At 41.9% G+C, this 22,795-nt stretch overlaps 3 protein-coding genes across 6 annotated transcripts in view; 2 read left to right on the top strand and 1 right to left on the bottom strand.

The window, feature by feature from the left end:
- Window positions 1-1,703, top strand: part of vldlr (very low density lipoprotein receptor) — a 36,357-nt gene extending 34,654 nt beyond the window's left edge. The window contains exons 17-19 of one of the 2 annotated variants that reach the window (XM_029515399.1): window positions 204-278; window positions 741-910; window positions 1,436-1,703. In XM_029515399.1, the coding sequence (XP_029371259.1) occupies window positions 204-278; window positions 741-910; window positions 1,436-1,471 (281 nt within the window). In that variant the 3' untranslated portion in view covers window positions 1,472-1,703. Of the gene's footprint in view, window positions 1-200; window positions 279-740; window positions 911-1,435 lie in introns of both variants that reach the window. The other variant, XM_029515398.1, reaches the window with a different exon arrangement.
- A 4,320-nt stretch (window positions 1,704-6,023) lies between these two features.
- Window positions 6,024-12,541, top strand: kcnv2a (potassium channel, subfamily V, member 2a). Its single transcript, XM_029516400.1, has 9 exons — window positions 6,024-6,158; window positions 6,661-6,810; window positions 7,231-7,409; window positions 7,664-7,835; window positions 9,138-9,329; window positions 10,345-10,599; window positions 10,745-10,861; window positions 11,406-11,531; window positions 12,263-12,541. Exons 1-9 carry the CDS (start codon window positions 6,024-6,026, stop codon window positions 12,539-12,541), a joined length of 1,605 nt encoding a protein of 534 aa, XP_029372260.1.
- A 2,025-nt stretch (window positions 12,542-14,566) lies between these two features.
- Window positions 14,567-22,513, bottom strand: pum3 (pumilio RNA-binding family member 3). 3 transcript variants are annotated; one of them, XM_029516066.1, is made up of 18 exons: window positions 22,464-22,513; window positions 21,807-21,880; window positions 21,535-21,705; window positions 20,686-20,872; window positions 20,235-20,310; window positions 19,993-20,086; window positions 19,658-19,724; window positions 19,341-19,515; window positions 18,937-19,040; window positions 18,350-18,428; window positions 18,105-18,203; window positions 17,320-17,373; window positions 17,027-17,107; window positions 16,757-16,899; window positions 16,112-16,334; window positions 15,914-16,001; window positions 15,260-15,350; window positions 14,567-15,117 (listed from the first exon to the last, which is right to left on the bottom strand). In XM_029516066.1, coding segments are annotated over exons 1-18 (1,938 nt in total). In that variant the 5' UTR covers window positions 22,466-22,513; the 3' UTR covers window positions 14,567-14,987. The 3 variants fall into 3 exon arrangements, with proteins under 3 accessions (XP_029371926.1, XP_029371923.1, XP_029371924.1); XM_029516063.1 differs by having other exon boundaries at window positions 21,798-21,880; window positions 22,464-22,504; XM_029516064.1 differs by lacking the exon at window positions 22,464-22,513 and adding an exon at window positions 21,986-22,060 and having other exon boundaries at window positions 21,798-21,880.
- Window positions 22,514-22,795: the final 282 nt, after the last annotated feature.

Here is a 22,795-nt window from a genome sequence, read left to right as displayed (position 1 = left end):
GGAGATAATGTAAAGATCCGCTTGGTTCATGTTAGCCTTTGATCATGCTGCTTGTCTAAATTCTGAATACAGCTCCATTCTGTATTCCTTTTCAGCTTGTTGAAGTGTTTTCTCCAACTGAACAGTAATCCAGTCATCTGGCTGTACTTTTTTTTTTTTTTTTTTTTTTTTCCTCCCCTCTCCCCCTCTCTTCACCCCAGAAGCCAATGTGAGCACATCAATTCAGGTGAACTCCACAACCAGAGGTTCAGCTGCTGCCTGGGCCATACTGCCTGTCTGTGAGTAGATCGCGTGCACACAAATTTGATTAAAATCGTCTTAGATTATTGTAATTTGTTTGTGAAATTAAGAATGCTTATTACTCATGTGTAGTCAATACACTTAAGTTGCAACGTACTTGTTGCACTCTTGTTTGCGGCAAGTTCCTGTACGATGTGCACTCATTCGATACATGTACTACCAAATACTGACGCCAAACCTTCTACTGCAGTAAAGCAGTTAGTGATCCTCACTGAGTCACTACAGGTAAAATCGTCTGATCTGAGGGAACACAATCAAAATCCAAAGTACAAATGGCCCTATTTAGGACATTGAAGAATGTGGTCTTGAATTGGCCACTTATCAGATTTCCATCAAATATTTACTGGGTGACTTACAGAAGGAACCTTTACCCCAAGTCATGAATGTCATGTTAGTCTTTTTTTTTTTTTTTTTTTTTTTTTTTTTTTTCTGCTGCTCAGTGCTCCTGGCAATGGCGGCAGCAGGTGCCTACCTGATGTGGAGGAACTGGCAGCTGAAGAACCAGAAAAGCATGAACTTTGACAACCCCGTCTACCTGAAGACCACAGAAGAAGACCTCAACATTGACATCACCCGCCATGGTGCTAATGTGGGACACACCTACCCTGCGGTGAGTAAATGGCAGCGCAGACCCAGAGCAAAGGGCTTAATGGTTAAGAAAGGGTAAGGAAACAACATAACAGTCCGGACTTTGAGTTCATTATTTGTATAGTTAATGTGACCTGAAATGTACAGAATGCTAAACACAGTTTCCTCCCGATAAAGTTTGCATTAGGGTAAAATTTTGTAAAATGCTTTGCTGTTCAGAGGATGCAGACCACCCATTAATGACCTACTTTGTGGCCTGTAGTAATCCTCTGTGCGTTGTTGGCGGTCCAAAGATTTGAGATCAGATTAAGGTAAACCACGTCAGAGCCGCATTATTGACAAACCTCCTGTTGCCTTCACAGCTCAGGCAAAAATGTGTCAAAGGAGTGGAAACAATGTATTTTTCTTCCTAATGAACAACAGGTTCATGCGTTTAAATTTGAACAGGACCAGGCTATTTGTCAACTCTAAGACTGAGGAAATATTGAGATGAAATGTGATTAAGCCATTTCTATATCTCCTGTCCTCTCCCTCTCTCCATCTCCAGATTTCTATAGTGAGCACAGATGATGATTTGTCCTGATCGTCCTGGGGATTTTTTTTTTCTCTCAATAACAGCAAGGTTGTCTGTAGCAGCAGCAGTCGTTACAGTTTGACCACATGCCTTCTGAAGTGCATTATGTCATTATCTGTGGTGAGGATGAGCAGAGGAAATGTTATATGAATACTACAATGAATTGTCATAACTGTTCTCACTCAGTTCATCTGAAGTGTTACATTGTTGTTTTTTGTTTTTTCTCTCTCTTTTCTGTTTTTTTTTTTTTTTTTTTTTTGGCCCTCAGACCATTTCCTGAGTCTGCCACTATCTTTTCTCAACAAATAAGAGAAGCTGTGAATTCCCACCTTGAATACCCTCTTTCAGGCATCTCTGTTCTCAGACTGAACTGGGAAACTGAAATATGCAGTTTTTCTCTGAAACAGATCAACTCTGCTGGACAGGAACCTAGATCTGAGCACTCAGTGTCCGACAAGATGCGTATAAAAACAGCGGGAGAATTGAGGGTCAAGGGCCATTTAGTAATGAGCCATTTCAGGGAAAAAAAAACCTAGTTCTTGAATTCAACAGGTTCAGATGTGAATATTTATCTATGATCATGATTTGGGCAGTAACATCTCCAATACAGTTTTCCTTTATTTATTTTTTTTATATGCTTCTTTTGTATTCTTTCCAACTGTATGTCCAGGAGTTCATTCTTGCAAGCATTTTTCTATTATTATTATTATTAAGCTGTTTAAGGATCATCACTGTTGCAGCATTTATAAACACTGTAAATATACACTATCATCCTTCAGACTTCACTGTCAATCAGGACTTCAATGCACTTTGATCAAATGTTCCTTGTGTAAATAAGATTGTATACATTTGACTTGAAATGAATTTTTTGCTATGGTTGGGCATTGTACCAGGGTTAAAGATGTATTTAACAAGAAAGCTGAAAAAATATGGGGAAAAACTGAATTTGGTAAAACTATTTTGTATGTTTGTGCTGTTGCTGTGGACTTTTCTAGCCTTGTACAGTGAAGGGAAACACTATTAAAACATAACAGCTCTGTATCTGTGAAGAAACTGATTTGCAAATCACTTCAGAATTAAAACTTAATCCACAATGTTCAACACTCTGGTGTGGTCTTTCACTCTGAGTGTATCTTTACACGCATCTGCCTTCCAGCCAGACTGCCTACATACCATTTTATTTTTTCAGAATGGTGCTCTGACACTAACACATTTTCTAAAGTGGAAAAACTGATCGTTCATAAAATAAAGGGACAATTGAATTTGTATAACCACTCCTATGTTGGAGACGATCTCATCGATAATTTGCTTTGACCGAACACAAAATTTCAATGAAGGCCAACAATCTAAACTAAGAAGGTTCCTAAATCTGACAAGCTTTTTGCAGCGCAGCGACACATAAGCAATTGTATCACACGATATGGAAAAAGCCTTTGATCAAGTTAGCTGGTCCTTCCTCACTGATACTTTGGAAAGTAATTTATCGACTGGTATCGGCACTGCGTATAACTCACCCAAGGCTACCCGACATCAAGGATAACCACTCTGCTCTTTCTGAACACAAATGCAACCTGTATGCTTGCAATGATACTTTTCTCTACAAGAACCCCAAACATCGCAACAGGAAGCCTATAACCTCACTTCAAATTTCTTCTGGCTATGCAGGGAAATGGTCTACATCGACAATATTACCAATAACACTGAATAACTGTGATCCTGCATGCTAAAATCCTCTTTTCTTTCTCCACAGGTAACATTAAATACCTCTGTATGAATGTCTCACTGAAATTAGTCCCCCTGAATTTAGACCCACACCTTGATGAAATCTGTGGTGACTAGGAACAATCATCCCGTTTCCCTTTTGGGACTGTTACCACAAATCAGCTATTTTCCATGATTCCATTCAAACCAACGGCAAAGGGGCTCCAAAAGTTACCGTTATAAAATCCTACTCAAAAAGCAAAAGAAAAAAAACCCCTCAAAAGTACATCTTAAGGAGGACTGAGGACTGTGTAACCCTAACCCTCATGAACCATCATTTGGTGAATCAAATGCAAATGAAGATTACAACTCGTGGATTGAGCTAGAACAGGAGCAGCAGCTGTACTACTGTGCTCCTTCCAGGTGACGGAGTTCCTCACCCTATCTCCAAGGGAGCACCCTGCCACCTTGCAGGGGGAACTTATTTCGACCGCTTGTTTCGAGGATCTTTTCGCTCATGACCACAGGTGACGATAAGGACGTAGATTAACCAGTAAGAGAGAGCTTTGCCTTTCGACTGAGCTCCTTTTTCAACACAGCAGACCAATACGTCGACCGCATCAGTGCTGCTGCTGCAGGGATCTGTATGTCGATCTCGCGCTCCATCCTTCCTTCATTTGTGAACAAGACCCCAAGATACTTGAACTCCACTTGAGGCAAGGACTAAAACCTGGAGAGGACAAACCACCCTGTTCCAGTCAAGAGCCACGGCCTGGACTAGGAGGCACTGATTATCATCCCAACTACTTCACACTCAATTGCAAAACGCCCCAGTAGATGTTGCAGGTCCCGGCTCAAAGCAGCCAACAGGACAAAGTCATCTGCAAAGAGCAGAGATGAAATTCTGTGGTCACCAAACCAGACACCCCCGGCCCCTGGCTGCACCTAGAAATCCTGTACATAAAAGTAATGAACAAGACCGGTGACGACAACACTGTGCCCGACCAACACACAATGCTACAGAGGCGTGTCAGCCAAGACACTGCCAGAATCTAGAGAATGGGGGTACTCAGGGTGGGAGAAGAGAGTCCAGCCTCTCTCAAAGGGCTTGGATCCAGAGCCCGGGCTGTGCAGTGAGGCAGGCCTGACTAACTGTAGCCTTTACCACTCAACCTCCCGCACTAGCTCAGGCACCCCCCCAAGCAAGGTGACATTCCATGTCCTAAAAACCAGATTTGTTGTCCAGGTGTCCACTTGTGACTGCTATCCAAACCACATTGCACCAGCCCTGTATGTTCCCTCCTGCAGATTATGAGCCGGACCCACTTCACCTCTTCAGGCTTGGCCCAGCCAGGTCCATTGAGTTTTGGCAACATGCCTCAACCCTTTATGCCTGCTAAAGGGTTAGGGTTAGGTATAATCTCTGGTATAATCTCTGGAGACTACAGATTCCCGACTGGAACCTTGTATGTTCTCCCCAGTCTGTTATTCTTGAAGTTTATTTTATTTCTTTATTTTAGCAGATGCAAGCAGAAAGGCATCAGCCATCTCCGTCACCTCCTCCAAGACGGCAAGCCTTCGACACATACAAACTTGATCCAAACTTGAAATGGATCTACAAGTGATAAAGACAATTAAGAAGTGAGTTCCAAAATTTCAAGACACTATACAGCCACCACAATCTTAGTTACGTCACAAAGCTCTCTACAAAAAAAAAAATCTCTCCAAGACATATAGGTCACTCTCAAGCACCAATTCTATCCATCTACTAACATCAAATGGGAAACAGATCTGACGTGTCCAGTGACTGACTTCTGGACCCAGATTTGCCAAAATACATTTAAACAGTAATCTACAACATTACAACCCTAACCCTCCCTGCCACATAAAGCTCATTCCACTCAATAAAGATCACAAATTAGCACTGAAATAAAATGTAAAGCTACAAAACTAAAATAATCCTAACCCTAAAAAAAAAAGTTCAAACACTTTGTGATATTAACTATGAGGCCAAAGGCAGACACAACGCATATGGAAGAGATACTATTGACAGTCTGCCTGTTAATCCACATTTTGCCGCCCTACGATCTACAATGTCCTCACAACGTTAGAACGTGAACTGTTGAACAAATTCCATCAACCCAAGTGACTAATTTCATCCTCTTCCTTACCCTGACAGCATCTGCAATATTATATCCAAATTACTATATAGAATTAAACCATGTTACACTAAATTATTGCACATTCCAAACCAGTGTTGGGTCCTAGCCAACTTGAAAATCTTAGTATAAAATAAAATCTCACACAAGTAGATATTATTTATTATATTTATACACCTTTTACCATTTACCATGACTCAGAATGAGAAGGGTTTTATCGGGACACCACGAGCGTCTCTATAAAATATTACACCGATAATACTACACCAGCACAACTTGAAGATGAGAAATTCCATTGGACATCTCAGTAATGACACCGGCTAAGAGCTGCGGCTTTACCAGATGTGTAAAGTTGGACAAGAGCGAGAGGGAGGGAGAGAGACTCAGAGATGGATATAAGAGGATAATCAGATTTAAAACTTTAAGCACCCAGATCATCTCAGTCAGCTCCATTAAGCGACCAGAGTCATTTCTTCTATCCTTACTGGGTGAGTCTGTTCACACTGTTCTCTCACTATCCCTCTATCTCCTTTTCTGGTCGCTCATTTGTACCATATGTGATTGAGGTTTTTTGAAAATGTTTAATATTCCATCTGGTGGCGTATGTTTGAGTGTACAATGACAGCAGAGCTGCTGGGATGTCTCTCAGTTCACAGGTTCATTTAGTTTAGCTTTTAACGCGCACACATTCAGCAGTGACCATGTTGACTCAGCTCAGAGCCCGCAGCAGGAGTTTGTTTCACAGCTACAAGCCTGGGAGCCAGATTCAAGCCGTCAAAGAAGCAGTCGACCATCTGGATCTCACCTACACCTTCAAGCCGTGGAACTCCATGCAGGTCAGACGCCTCATCACTTTGTTCATGTCGCTCTGCTCTTCATACTTAAAGTAAAACTGGAACCAGCTATTGTTTGGATTTCTCCTCAGTCATCAGTGTCATTAGTCATGACTTTTCTGAAGTAGTTGTTTATGGATACGGCATCTTTTGGTTGTTGCCAGTCCTTTGGGTCAAATGTGAACGTAAATCAATTTGTACTAGCTCCTGTTCACTGGATTGAGAGTCTTAAAAATTAAATCCTGAAAGTATGTCTGTTTTTGCGCCATATTTGCTCATAATTACATCTGAAATGCTGGATTTGAATGACTCTTTTCAGTGAGATATATATATATATATATATATATATATATATATATATATACAATATTTTTTTACCAAAAGTAGCTGCTTGTCATTATTTTATTTTACTTAGCTTCATATAAGTTTTAATATCTCATTAATTTTGTATGAAACCTTGAAATGTTTAATTTATGAAGATAACATTTTAGTTATACTTGTGAAGGATCTGGGCAGAGACATCTATGATCTTTATGCTGAGTATGAAGACGAGGAAGAGAAGGAGGAGGATGAGGATCCATTATCTGTGTCTCCTTCCCGCCTACTGATTTCTCCAACCAAACACTTCACCCTCAACATCAATGTTGGAGGAATGGTAACTTTTCTTCACGCCGTCTGATAATCAGGCCCACCTTCCTGTTTTCCACCACTAGGAACTCCTCAGACCTTCTCAGAATGGGTCTGCTTGTGTTCCCTCCCACAGACACAGAGGTCCTGTTCACCTCCTCACATCAGCCCTGTATGCAGCATTTCTTATCAATCATGCTCTTCTCTGTATGTATATGTGTGAGTGTCAGCTCTGCAATGAAGTAAAGTTTTATTCACGTGAAGAATTAAATATATATATATATATATATATATATATATATATATATATATATATAAAACCCGTAATTTTTATTTCTAATGTAATCATAGTTTCCATCCTTAAGCCTTATTCAACCCTTTTCTTTTCTCTAATGTGGTGCTATTGCAACTTATATTACATAGTTTTTTCTCTTTTCTTTTCTTCTAGGTGTACCACCTGCCGTACAGGTTGGCTGCCAGGTATCCCAAAACACGCATTGGCCGGTTGGCCACATACATGGACCACAGCAGGAAGTTGGACCTGTGTGACGACTACATTGTCCAAAATAATGAGTTCTTCTTTGATAGAGATCCCAAAATCTTCCACAATATATTTCACTTCTACAGGTGAACTGTGACACATGAGATACGAAACACTGTAAAGTCTGCTTATTTTGTGGGCAAAATATAGTATTCTGTCTTCATTTCAATTCATATTTTTACTCAAAACATGGTTAGTTTTAATCTGTTCAATGCATTTTTTTCCTGTTTGGCCCGCGACCTGATGTGTGCTATGTGTTTTGGCCCCTTTTTTGCTTGAGTTTGACACCCCTACCCTACACTAATACTGGATGTTTATCTGTTTTTGCTTTAACCTTCAGGACAGGAGTGCTGTGGATTAAAGATGAGTTGTGTCCTCGCAATTTCCTGGAAGAGATAAACTACTGGGGCGTCAGGATCAAAAACAGCCAACGATGCTGTCGTATCTCTTTCGAGGAGAGGCAGGACGAGCTAAATGAGCAGCTGAAGATCCAGAAGCAGCTGATGGCCGAGGTGGGCATGCCGGGGGGGGGGGGGGGTTCAGTCACTGTAGACACATCTGTGCATGTGAACACTGAGTGAACGATAGACAGGAGAAACAAATAACAAACAAACAAAATTTTTCTCTCAATATGAAGGGAGTTGAACAGTTCCCCCAACAATCAGCTGAAATGATTTGTCATCCTTTTATCCAGCAGCAGACCAATATATATGCCCTAACTCTAACCCTCAGGCATCTAAAGGGATGAACAAAAGCGATCTTGTCCACTAATATGTCCATTTGTGGCTCTAAAAAAAACAACAACATTAAATTTAACTTAGGGCAGCGCAGCGGCGTAGTGGTTGGCCCCGCAATTAGAATTTCACAGGTTTGGTTCCTGGCCTGGCGCCTTTCTGTGCAGAATTTGAGTGGTTGTTTCTCTGTATGCTGTCCCTGTGATGGACTGGTGACCTGTCCAGGATGACCACGCCCTCGCCTGGTGTGAAATGGGATTGGCTCCAGCAGCCTCCACGACCTAGAAACGTTTGAGCGATAGAAAATGAGCAAGTGTGTCAGAGTGAGAGATAAAAAAAATGCCCATAAAAATAAACTTGAAATATGGTGCTGCTTTTCACTGCAGTGTCTTACAGCAGTTAGCTTGTTTCTCCTGATACAGCTTTAGTTCAGTAACGCACTCATTTAGGGAATAGGACGTATGCCGATACATATTTCACCCCATGGACTTTTTATTTGGGATTCTCATAGTATTGATAACTAAAGGACCTCAATAAAATAAAATCTGCGCCACAGTTACTGTGGATAATCATCAGCAGACTGTAGAGACAATTCTCAATGGAATCTGTTGTCCCTGTGAACTATTTGAAGTAGTAATCCGTTTGCGCTGGTTACTGGATTTCCCTACCTTCTAGGATCTGAATGTTTTAAATAACTGCAAAATAAAAATGCACACGGGTCACTGCGTTTTCATTTTACCTGTGACATTTTGTCATTAATCTACCAACTCACTCTCACTCTGCCTGACCTACATTATAAATCACTGACATCTTGACAGATGGAGAGCAGAGAATAAGCTTTGTCTTGGCACAGTTCCGAGCAAAGACATCCCATGATGCAGTTTGTTGTGCTAGTTTTTCCCCTGTTGAGCCCTCTTCACATTTGGTTGCCTGCTCTTATTTAGCTTGGCGCTCATATCATTTAAATGAATATCTCACTCAGTATGTTGTGTTTTGCTTGTTTCAGTGTGATTTGGTCAGTCCTTGATCAGTTTATTGATGCCAAAAATGTTTGTCCTGTTTGTGTCCTGTGTCTGCCAGGTGGAGATGGAGGAGAACGAAGCGTTATTTCACGGCATGGCCTTTGGGTTGACCCGGATGAAAATCTGGAACCTGATGGAGAAACCGTTCTCCTCAGTAACTGCCAAGCTGATGGGGGTCGCCTCCTCAGTCTTTGTGCTGGTCTCTCTGGTTGCCATGACTCTCAACACCGTGGAAGAGATGCAGTACAAAGTGTGTTTATGTAGACAGGGCAGACCCTAAAGTTACTCAACTGTACTGCAAAGTAACTGAACATCTGACAGAGAGAGATCATCAGTTATCAGCCAAGAGGCTGCATACGAAAATAAAAGGGTTAAACCATAATTCAGAATCATAGCAGTGTGTTTAAAAAAGTGAGTAAAGCTTAAAGTCCTTACAATAGCTTTTATTTCTATTCACACAAATGCATTGGCAACATTGCACATTCTATTTCAATTCAAAATATGAAGAGAAATGTACAAAAATTTGGAGGGCCACTGTCCTGCACGTTTTTGATGTTTCCTGCTCCGACACACTGATTCAAATGATCGGCTCGTCATCGAGCCCTTCTGAGGTCTGATAAGGAGCCACTCATTTGAATCAGGTGTGTTGGAGCAGCACCGGAGTTGGAGAGCTCTGCTTTAGACCTTTAACCTTCCTGGAACTGATTGTTTGCCATTGCTGCTGTTAGTAGTTTTTCTGTTTTCCTGCTCGTCTCTCTGGTTTTGGCTGCCATTTTAAAGCATTTGGGAGCCTCTCATTTTCTACACTTCTTCATATGTTTTCCAATCCCCAATCAACTTTTTAATTAAAATACACTGTTCTTCTCTTTCAGAGAGAAATGCACGATAACCATTATGTACATATGCTGACTATGTCCTTAAATAAGGGTCACCTGTTGACCTCACTAATTCAACTCCACACTGCTATTATTTTGAACATGCCCCCTTTAAATGAATGATTAGCAGATTGCAAGACAGTTGGGTCTGTTGGTTTGCTAGTATTGTACTACACCTACTCAGAAATTGTTCGCCATGTACAAATAACAGACATAAAGACCTAATTTGTTAAAAGCCTGTTCCTTTCTGGAGTTGGAGGAGATTATTATATCGTCCTACACTTTGCTGAGTGTCATAAATCCCCCACCCCTATTTCCCACGACGTTCTTCATCACACAAACAACCAAAGAGGTTTTTCTTCTTACTTCACTTCACATCGCTTTTTCCAGATGGCGTCAGGCCAACTCAGTGGAAGATTCTACGGAGAGTACGTCGAGACGTTCTGTATTGCTTTCTTCACCCTAGAGTACTTGCTGCGCCTGGTTTCCACCCCTGACCTCAAGAGTTTCGGACAGAGCGTCCTGAACACTGTTGACCTGGTTGCTATCCTGCCACACTACCTGCAGATGGTCCTAGAGTGTTTCAATGATGAAGACATGCACCTGCATTCAGGGGACATTGAGACTGTGGCTAGTGTTGGAAAAGTAAGATGACTTGACACACAAAGCGCCCAAAAAATTGTGACATAAGAAAATGTGATCCTAGTTTTTTCATCAATAAATACCTCTGGCTACCTGAGGTAAAAAGGTCTGCCCTTTTTCCTGGTTGCTCACTGTTTTCTCTCTGCAGGTGGGTCAGGTTCTGAGGATCATGCGTCTAATGCGAATCTTCAGGATTTTGAAGCTGGCCCGTCACTCAATAGGCCTCCGAGCGTTTGGCTTCACACTGCGACAGTGCTACCAGCAGGTCAGACCAACACCATAACACATAGAAGTTCTACTAACTTCGAACTTGGGCTCAAATGCTCAAATGTAGATGGATAGATGGATACATAGATATAGATACCTTATTTATCCTTAGGGAAATTCAACCATCTGTTGCTCACATACGTACTGTACATCATTCACACAAGGAAACAAGACATAGACATAAAAAACAAGGAAGATACACAGTGAAAGAAAAGCCAACAGTGCAAAAACAGCATTAGTACATTTTAAAAAAGGCACAAAAAGCTTATTACCTTATTAAAAGAAAAAAGCAACACTTCTCCATCATCATGACCTGCCTCCCCTCCTGAGACATTGTACAATCTGATGGCACAAAAGATATGCTTGGTCTTTGAGTCTTTCATGTTGTGAGAAGTTGATGATTTGTTGGGGGATTAATGCAGAAATTGTTTTGCAAATGTTCAGTGCGCTGAACACTGACAGAAGAAATGTGTGTTACTGAGTTTGTACACAGAGGTTAAACCGACAAATCACTGTGCTTGTGTGTGCGCGTTTGCATGCAGGTGGGCTGTTTACTCCTCTTCATCGGAATGGGGATCTTCATGTTTTCAGCCATGGTGTACACTGTGGAGCATGATGTGTACAACACCAACTTCACCTCCATGCCACATGCATGGTGGTGGGCAGCAGTGAGTCCCATCTCATGAACGCGTACACACACACATTACACACACTTACTCAGAAAGACAATCATCACAAGTATGTATGAAAGTATTATGGCTCTGGTTGTTTATTAGAAGATGCAGGAACAGTAAAGCTGAAGATCTGGGCACAGAAATGATTCTTATCCTCTGATAGTGAGCAGAACACTCATTACACCATGTAAACAGACAAGAAGCTCAGCTGGGCAGCTCCATCTGTTCTTTAGCTCCACCTGAGAAAACCCGTCTTCTCTTTGTATTATTGGGGCGAGATCGAGAGACAAACGGATCGTTCACAGAAACGACTACAAAGAATAGTTCGGTTTGCTTCTGCCATGCGAAAAAGCTCCATCCTCTGATATTTCCTGGGATTTCTGCTTCCACCATGGGGAAGTAGGCTGTTTTATTTTGAAAGGTGACGGAAGTCTAATGTTGAAACTGTATCTGACTTCCTGTCTGGTGCGATCCAATGAGCAGAGGTTGACTTGCTGCGGCTTTTGTTGATTTTAATGGCGGCTGTTTGTTCCCGGTAGAAATTAGGCTTTACACTTTTTGGAGTATACAGTATGATATTTAACCATATTTAACTATCATTTTCAATACTGTTTTATAGTTTTGAAAATGGAAGTTATAATGCAAATTAAATCAATGTGGTGCTGACCTTGTAACTTATTATCAGATTCACGAGCTCTATGTTTGTTCTATCTTTGTTCCCTCAGGTCAGTATTTCCACGGTGGGTTATGGTGACATGTTCCCAGAAACAAACCTGGGCCGTATCTTTGCCTGCCTCTGCATCTCCTTTGGCATCATCCTCAACGGCATGCCCATCTCAGTCCTCTACAACAAGTTCTCTGACTATTACACCAAGCTCAAGTCCCACGAGTACACTGCCGTCACCAAGGCCCGGGGGAAGCTGCACTTGGCCCGGAGAGCAGCAAAGAAGTTTGCAGAGTGCCGGGAGGAGGTCGCTGAGCCAAATGACCCCCCCCTGCACTGAAACTTCCTGACACACGTTTCCATTTCCATGTTTACATACACAAATTGTGCTGCAGGTTCATAGCAGTTCACAACAGCCACGCATCCATCAACTCATCCTTTCAGGCTGTTTCACGACAGAAAAATCTGGCATTGGCCTCCTCACTCCCCATCAGTCTCACATGTAAGGATTCAGGATTGAACAACAGGCCCATGATCTGGATGGTAGAAATGAGACCAGTTTGTGTGTGTAGGTAGGATGTACACCGTCAGTGTTCAGCAGGAAAGCTGTTTTCAGATCAACTGTAAAAAATAGCACCCTGTTTATTCCTGGTTCAAAGTTCACCCAAAGGCTGGAGAGCACAGAGCAGATCTGAGGGCTGATCTATGAAGACAGATTAGTGCCTCATCGAGCTATGTTGAGCCCAAAGCCAGCTCTCTTCGAAGCTGTCTGTATCGTCATGGTAACGGAAGCTGTGAACATAACCTGGTCCGGACCAGTTTTTGTTCCGACTTTCGGCTTAAAGTCGGCTGTAAAAAGCGCTGACTTCACCGATCATCCTCCCTGAACATGAGCTCACAGTTTGTAGAAGATCTGGTGGATTCAGGAGTTGTTCGGAGGGAGAGAGTTCTTCCAGACCGGAGTGATCTGTTGGTGTTTTCTGATACACATTCTCAGCTGAGGGAAGATGTTACACGTGTAATCTTGGTGACCACATGGAAGTAATAGGACCAAACCAAGCCCTGCATTTACAGTAAGGCAGCCATCAGCAGCAGTTTTTCACCCCCCCACCAACCACAGGATGTGTTTTTTTTTTATTAAAGTTCTGCCTTTTCTGAGGAAAAGTCATCCATTGGTGTTCATGTAGGAGTACATGACAACTTTGACAGTTACCTCTGTTTGGGGGTCAGCAAAGGTGTGTACTGGTGGCCTAAGCAACACTAATGTGTCTCCTTCAACTGTGAAATAGACTTTTCTCATCTGAGAAACAATAAATATGCATTTAGTATTTTACAACAAAAGCACTTATACATCCCCTGGACAGAGAATAGCTGCTGGGAGCTGCCAGCTCCAGAGTCTGACTGAATACCCAGTTGTATCCCCTCCATGATCCAGCTCCTCTGAGGCCGTTTAATCTGCTGGAGTGGGCCCCTCCAGTCTTTGTCCTTTCATTTCTTCTCGTTTGCTTCAGATAATATCATCCACATTCCACTAACAGAGTGATGAATACAAACCACTTTGGATTATATTCTTGTGCTTGGTCCAGATTTGCACTGCTGGCACTACAACTAATAGAACACCAATTTTTTTTTTATTTATTTATGATATAAATAAATCTCACTTTGATTTGGCCCTAATCTAAGTGATTTCCATGTATTCTTCATTGTGAGACATTTTCGGGGAGGGAATTAAAGTTATATATTATATCAGCTATATTAATTTACACAACCTAATTCTTTTGTCAGGTTTCCTCTCTCGCCTTGTTTGTAGAAACAGTGTTCTTTTAGCTGTTCTTATCGGTCTGAACTCTTCACAGCTCTCCATGATCATAATCTGCTCCTCTTAGCTGAAGTATGCGGCATGTAATCGGACCATTTTTCTGTGGAAATGACGCCTAAACGGCCCTTTTTTTATAAACTCAGAGCCTGCTGAGGAAAGCCTGGGTCGATAAATCCAGATGATAACCACCAATGTGATACCCGTTATCTCTGGTTGGAGCCTCAGGCTTTGTGGAGCCAGCTCACCCAGAGAAAGCCCGGCTCTGCTGAGCTTCCTTCGTAGTTCACCCCTCTGGAGGTGATTAGGCTGCTTTTGCTGAAGTGGTTAATGAGCTGATAACGTTTACAGTGAAATGAAATGAGAATAACACCAGTCATGTAAGATTTGTGATCTGAACACCTTTCATGGTAGCATTATTTCTCCATTTTCATTAACATCCATACACCTGCATGTGTACAGAAAAGCAGTTAGCTGACAGTGAAATAAACTGGTTCAGCTTTTAGTATGTCCCCATCTGTTTAAAGCAATGAGACATACCTGTAACATCAATCACAATAACCTTTATTTTGAAAACAGCCTTTTCAGATTAAATTATTGTTAAAGTACAAAATATTACAAATAAAAAAATGTGGGTGGCACAAACAGTCAGAAGTGGACAATGAGATTTTGTGTGTACAAACATACAGCCCCACGTTCACTCATCCTAGATAAAGGGCCAGTTCCACCCAACCATTCACATACTTCTGCTTTTATTTGTGCAGGTTTACAGAATTTCTGTTGTGTCTTTAAACCTGTCTTATGGCATATCCTTGTCCTCTAAACACAATATACTGCTCACACACAATATCCATTTTCCATCAGGGGCCAAAATGACTATTTTCTAGGTTTATGTAGCTCCCTAAAAATGTTCCCATTCACAGCTGCAAACACACTCAGTCCTGCACAGGAAGTCACCTTTTTAATGTCTCTACTTGTTGAGATTCTCCAGCAGGATTTCAGCTCCTTTGTTGTTGCTGATGCTGCTGAGCTCTGATGTGATGGATTTCAGTGCCCCTTTCACCTCTGAGGCCACAGACTTGTCACAGCTGTTCAGGAGGCTACACACAAACAGATGGTGGTTAGAAGATACCCCAACCTCCCCCACCAGTTTTCATTTACAACACAAGGAAACAAGACACTGGGTCCAAGTCCAATCAGAGCTCATATCAGGTCTCATATGTCACATTTGTTTGCACTGACCTGCACAGAACCATGGCTCCTCTGTTGACTTTCGCCCAGCTCCTCAGTTTGTCTGTTCCCACTGTGTCCAGCAGTATCCTACCAAACCGTTCTGAGAGGGTGAGAGGTGCCGTAAACATCAAAGCAGAAGCTAAATGAACCCACAAAGAATGCTGGGAAAAATTTGCAGAATCTTGGAAATGTGTAAACTACCAGATTTATAATATTAAATCTCCACCACATCAGCAAGATGTATTGCATGTGTGTCACATAAATTTATGTTTCAGATTTTTTATTATTATTTTTTTTAATCCCTTGTTTTACAATTTTTTCCCTCATTATTTCAGTCCCAACCTCAGTGGAGCAAGCAGGATTTTATCACCCACGTCAATGGGTTCATTTGGGAATGAGCAGGAAATTATAAAAAAACAAACAAACAAACAAACAAAAAAACGATTGGCAGGTAGGCGGTCGAATAAACCTGCTGAGCTCTTAACCCTGAACTTAACCTGCTCCGGGGCAGGTTAGGGGTTCCGCCTCAGTTAGCATGGCAACATACCCTAATAGATAGTAAACAACTTTTGTGAGACCCCGGGGTTAACCCTGACGTTACCTCGCTAAACTAACATCCAGCTTTGTGATATAAGCCTCAGAGCCTTGTATGTGTGCGTTTACCTTCTTTGCCTGCATCTGCCAGCGTCACGTCCTGCGCTATGAGCCACTTGAGGACCAGATGTCCTGCTGGATGTTCAGCCATGTGAAGCTACATAGGTATGAGAAAGTTCAGGGGCCTGAGTTTATTAAGCAAAGTATTGGATTCATTTCAGCCTGATAATGCTGTGAGAGGTTATTAGAATCCATTTATGTACACACCTGTCCGTTAGTCCCTCCTGGCACTAACTCCTGATTGGCTAGCTGAGCCACGGCTATCATGGCAGGCCGGAGGTCACCACGGGCTGATGCCAAAATGTCGCTAACAGTGACACTGGTGGCCTTGTCCATCACCATGGTGGCAGCGTTGCTACGGAGATACTCAAGCAGCGGGAGGGAGATAACCTCCAGCAGCTCCTTCCTCCGGACAGCTGGATCCTTTTTACTGTAGAGGGTGGCAAAGGTTTCCGCTTTAGCTTCGCTGCTGAGTCATACAGCTGGATCATTTCATTACGAACGGAATCAAATTTACACGCTAATAATCCATCATACCATCTCAATTATTTTTATGTTAGAAATGTCACACTCAGCCTTTTACAACACCTAGCCAGGTGCGTGTGTGCGAAGTGTGAAGATTCATCAAATCAGATTAATTCAAACCACAACCTCACTGTTATTACTGCACAGCATGATGGTCTATATTGCTTGGTTAGTGACCAGGCATAAACTGCTTTTTCTGATGTATAATGGTGTACTATGAGTTCAACTTTTGTAACTTGTTTCATGCCACTTTTAATGTCATCCTGTGTAGAGCAGCTCCACTCAAATTCATCATCATCACATCACAGTCAAAAGGAGAGCCTCTACCTGTGGGCATTGCCGTCTCCTCGCTCCAACACCTTTATGATCTCTGGCAGCAGGTGAGCAGGATCTCTTGGACTCAGCAGGTACAGCAGGACTTTCTTTCCAAATTTGTTACTGATGACCTCGTCCAGAGATGCCAGGATCTCCTGAACAGGTGAGACCAGAGTTATCGACAACTACACAAATGTAAATGAATAAGTAATGATGCATATAAATAGATTATTGATCAGGATCATACCGGAGCATCATCAGATCACATATTGCCGGACTTACTGAGAGCACAGCCTGTTTGATCAGCTTGGTGTCGTCCACACAGTCGAATATGGCAAGAAGAACCAGGTGACCAAACTCCCCCTGTGGTCCAGTGACAGTGATTGATTTTAAAACGGCTGTTTTTAAAGCCATGCTAAGGTCAGGCATATTGTTTTTGAGCTATGAAACTGCTGGACTTTTCAGCCCGCCTGGTTATTGATAAAGCTAATTGCCTTCAACTACGCTGCAAGCAAGCTACACCTTACATTAGTCTCATGAACAAATGGATGAATGGATGATCACTGAGAACTCACCGTGGCAAACTTCACCATGTACGTCTTCATGGTTTTGATAATGACTTTTCTGTCCTGAAAAATGGAGAGCAAAAAGTGAGACAGGCACTCTTGTTTTAAAACACCTCCTTTTATTCCTGTCGTCATGGAGATCTAGTGATGAGGACTGAGGACCACTTGGAGAGGGATAAGGAGAAGGCCAATCATTTATCACTGGAGGGGATTTATGCTTCCTGTTGTTGAGTCACGGGTGTGGAATCAATTGTATGAAGCTGACAAAGGGAACAACATGAGGTCTGAGCAACATCCTTGACTGAGGAGGCCACAGAGGAATACAAGTCTAACATAGAATACAAAACTGAATACGGAGAGAACAGAGCTTCTCTATATCCTGCTCCTCATTGTCACCTGATGCTGGAGACTCGGTTCCCTCACAGCATCCTGTGAAATAAGTATGTCACCAAAAAACAGCTTGATACATACTGTCACTGTGAAGGTTGCCATACACTTTACAACCACAATCGTCTTTTTCCTCTTCCCTTTGGACTGCTTCTGAACATTACTGTGCCACACATCCAATGATGGCCCTGAAGGACTCATCTGCTTATCGCCAGCGTGGTGATGTTCAAAGAACTTACTCTTGTCACCATATAATTTATTCTTTCATTTGAAAATGCAGATGATGCGCTAGCAAGGAGAGAACAAGAGATGCGCTGTGATCTGAACAACAGAAAGGGCCTTTTTATGTTTTTCCTCCAGTTTTGTATGTTGGCCAACAAAAGCAAACACTGTGAGGGTTTACAAACCTTGGCTGTCCCGTGCCAGAGACAGTGCATTGCTACTCGTGCTCCATCGTGTGTGTGAGCCATGTAGACGACAGACTCCCGAATGGACTCGATCATCTCCTGCTCCCAACAGAACACAAACACAAACAGAGGAAACATGAGTGTTAAGGACAGAGAAAACTCTCAGCATCAATCACAGAGTATTATATTTTTCAATACAGTACTGTACAGTACAGAACTAGATGTGAGGAGTCAGAGCTGCTTACCGTTCTTTGTTTGTCAGGTGAAAACAGAAAGAAGTCCAGGAAGACTTTGTGAACCAGAGAGTGTTTGATCACCTGCTCCCTGATACACAACACAACTCAGTTACAAGGGTAAATATTACTTCATAAAGTAGAATCAAAGTGAGTGAGAAACAAATAATGCATTAATTTAAATTGAAGCTGAGGGAAAATGCATGTATGTTTCTCAACTTCCTTTTTACCTGGAACTTCATCATTAACACAGCAGAAGGAACTTCTCCAGACATTCAACCAAATCTTCTCAGCATTTGTAAAATGCTACTTTTCTATTATTACATTTTAATGAAACACACATACTCTGAGGTCAACTGCAGAAATTTCTCTTTTCATCGACTTCCTGGTCAAAGGTCGTTGACTTTATTTCTGCCTGCTCTGCTTCAAAGAAAGCCTAAGGCAGGAATCAAACTAGTGATTCACCTGCTTTGAGCAGTTATGGCTGACATAAATATCCTGACCACAGTATTTTAACCAAAACTGTTTCCCTGCACAGCCTCAATTGAAATCTCCTGAAACTGACTGTAGTTCTGGCGTCCTGTAGTGTTGTCACTTACTTCTGGGCCATGGGCGTCAGAATCTGCTTCATCTCATCAATGATGCTGTTGAGCTTGTCTGGGTTAATCTCTGCAACTTTCTCTATGGTGTTACACACAGACGACTACACACACGGGAAGAGAAACATTCACAAATTGATAGCCAGTACCCAAACACACTGACCAAAGACAGCAGCTAGTGATGGAACACAAGGCCAAAATATTACTACCGATATTCATGCAGCTGCAAGGAAGTCCTGAGTTTAAAATTAGAATTCAAAACTCCTCTGAGTCAGCTGTGGTCAATGATGACTTGTACGAACATGAAGCAACAAGAAGTAAACAAATATGGCCCCATCAACATTTCACAAAACCTGGATGCAGCTCAGCATTGTTGCTCTTTTGTCTGTCGGCCGTGTGTGTACCTTGCAAATGGTGAAGGTGTTTCCATATAGCTCCTCGGTGAGCATGAGTCTCTGGGCGAGCACAGCCTTGTCATTGTAGGCGTACTCAATGATGGATGAGGCAGCAGCATGACGAAGCATTGGGCGCACGTGACCTTTAAATGTTTGCATCACAGCTGCCACCAGCTCCTTGTTGCTGTGGAGGAAATGAACACATAAATATCACACCACTGTCCAAAGAAACAAATAACATCTTTAAACACAGCGTCACTTAGGCGCTGTATATGTTCTGGACCCCCTGGACAACTGCTGAGACAGAGAAGAAGAAACTGACTCACCCATACATCAGCAGTTTCTTCACTATGTGTCTGCCATACTGTGACTTACACAAATTGATGAAGTCATCTGGAGGAAGCAGGAGAACAGACTGTTAATACTTGCACTCCTCGTATTACACATATATAAATGGAGGATCAAAAATAAAGGTCAGCTCCAGATCGCTCCAATCGCATCATGATCAAACTGATTGTTAAAGCATCCTCCATCATCCAGCATGAGCATGAGCATGAGCATCAGCAATTGTGAAAATCTAACGGATGTAAGGTGATAAAGAGGCAGAAAGTGGCACTAAACACCAGAAGAGGAAGAAAAAACCAAAAATCTTGACCGTCACCTTTAATTTCTGTAAACACTTCCTGTCTCTGCTCATGGGTGCCGAACTGGATGAAACACTGCAGCACTCGCACTGAATCATGAGCAAACGCCATCTGCAGGCACAGACAGAGAAACAGACATGAGACAGCCAGAGACAAACAGACTGATAGACATATGACAGTCAGTCAAATTGATAGAGTCAAACAGACAAAGCATTCAGAGACAGACAGTATACTGATGAAATCACAAAGTGAGACTCACCTGTTTGATTTTTCCACAAATTAGGTCATAAAGCTGCTTCATAAGTTTCTTCTTCAAGTCGTTGTCACAGTTTTTCCTGTTGACATGTACATACAATGTCATTGCAGGCAGCGGTACAAAAACAAAACTACAAGCAGCCTGTGTTCTCACATGAGCAGATGATGACGTGTGATGTTTTGCTACAAAGTTGAGTGAGACTCAGTTTTCTCACTGTAACGTGTGGCAGTTTTTAGCAACAAAAAGTAGGTCTGAGTAAAGATGAGCTGAGTTACTAGGAGACAAGAAAGCAAATTCAACCTTTGCTGTATGAACGTGACTGTGTCCTGGAAACAGCTTATGCCCTCTGACACAGTACAATTGACCAAATGAAAATATTTTACTGTTTAATGAATAAAGATTTTACTGTAAAGCTGAGAGCAGAGCAATGATTTGTGTGTCTGCGGGTGTGTACCTCCTGAGATCTCCCCACACTTGTTTGCACTGGCTGATGATCTGGAACATGTCCTTCCTCTCTGCCTGCTGTCTGCTCTTCTTCAGGTCCTTCTTCTTCTGCTGCCTGTTCTTTTTCAGCTCCTCCTTATTGAGCTCTTTTTTCTTTGGCTTAAACTCACCTTTCTTCACCCTCTTGGACACTGGACCTGTTACGACACATCAGTTACAGCCATCAAGAAAAATCTTCAAGGCCAAACTCTACTGCTTTAAGAAGTGAACCGAGCAGCCCCAAATCATCACAATCCAACAATCTATTCAGTATTTGGTCAATGAGAAAAGGAGGAAACTCAACTCAGTTTTTCACACCTGAAAGTGTGGGTTTACTATTCGATAAAACACATATCAAAGCTAAATCTTAGTTCTGTGGTTGTTGACAAGTCCAACCTTTATATTGGAGATTCAGTATTCAGCCTTTTAAGAGCAGTTATTGCCATTTGTTTTTAGTAACACTTGCCATGAGCTCCGACATTGCATGTGCGTTGTTGTAAATAGTTTGAGGTAGTCATGCTGCCAGAAGCAGAGTAATTCTGTTCATATTGTCCAATGACCTACACACACTTCACACCCAATGCCAATTATAATGCTCATGTAGGGAGAGACTGAGGCTTTGAATGTCGTAAACTGACATCCCATCATAATCCAACTATTAATATCTGCTTTTTTTCTTTTCTTTTTACCAGTTTTTCATGTAAAGCACTTTAGTTGCTTTTCTGTGAGCATATATTTTAGAAATATACATAACAAATGCACAACAACATTAAATCTAACAGTTTCTGCAAAAGCAAAGCACCACAAGCTGATATCTCACCATCACCCTCTTCTGCTTTGGTAACTGGTAGTTTCCTCTTCATCTGTCCCTTCCCGCCTTTGGAGAAGGCAAATTTCTGTTCTTTATTGCCACCATCTCTTCCCTTTCCTGGTCTGCTGTTCCTTTCTGTGTTGTTATATGGTTTAAAAGGCTTTTTCCCAAATGTGGAACCTGGGAAAAATTAGACAATGGCAGCAATGACAAGCCCGCTCGAGGCAGATGGAAAACTGTACGGAGCTGTACAGCGATGCTTGATGAATCACCTGAATCACCTTTTGATTTCTGTGTCAGCTTCTGCTTCTTTCCACCTTTTGGAGAAAATGTTTTTTTGGATTTGGCCTCCATCCTACAACAGATTCCAAAGAGAAGTGTAGATGAAGTCAATAACATGAATAATGAGCAGCTGAGCTTCTCCACAACACACATCAAGACAAACCTTTGTTATCTTTACCTGCTGTCACTATCTCACACTTTAAGCTATGAAGAAGGAAGGAGACCGGTACCAGGCTCAAGATAGAGATGAACATAAGCTAGGCCTCGGGGAAAAAAATCAAGTGTGAGAGTGAGGTAATTGGTCAGTGGCTTTAAACCTCTTCTCTCTCTCTCTCTCTCTCTCAAGAATCACGAACATAATGAAATACCTGTGTCGACTGGCTAACGACACTGTAAACATGTGAGCGGGACATTATTGCTTCATTTTAAATGTTAATGCTGCACATTAACTTGACTGTGACTGACCAAAAAGGTCCAGTTGTAACTTCGATCCGGCTAAACCGTTTTGCTACTTTTTCCCAGTGTTTGACTGGTTACATAATCAAAGTTAGTCCAGGCATGTTGCTGAATTAACCACCACAGCGGGTCTTGGCTTTATCTGGACTCTGAACACGAACTGTGATACACTTTGAAAGGGTTGGTTCAATAAAACTTACATTTTAGATGCACACTCACACGCTGCCACGGCACCGTCCCATGCGTTCTTACAGACGGTTTACGGCACAAACCGTCCTATCACCTTCGACTTTCGCTGCCGTAAAACGCAGGTTGTTACGACATTTGTTGACGAAAAATAGTAACAGTGAAAACAGTAGCGCTTGAATGTGTGTGGTATATATTAATAAAAGTTTCTTTTAGTAGCTCTGCAGACGAACGGAAGACTCACAACAATCTATTTAGAAATACAACAGTAGTCGTACAATACTTTACTGTGAAAACACCGTTTTTGTTTACAAGTTGTATTTAAAGGGACAGTTGCATGGCTACA

Source organism: Echeneis naucrates, chromosome 12 (genome assembly GCF_900963305.1).
Source record: "Echeneis naucrates chromosome 12, fEcheNa1.1, whole genome shotgun sequence".
Classification (NCBI taxonomy): domain Eukaryota; kingdom Metazoa; phylum Chordata; class Actinopteri; order Carangiformes; family Echeneidae; genus Echeneis; species Echeneis naucrates.
The sequence above is the reverse complement of the archived record's forward strand: the minus strand, read 5'-3'. Positions and strand labels throughout refer to the sequence as shown.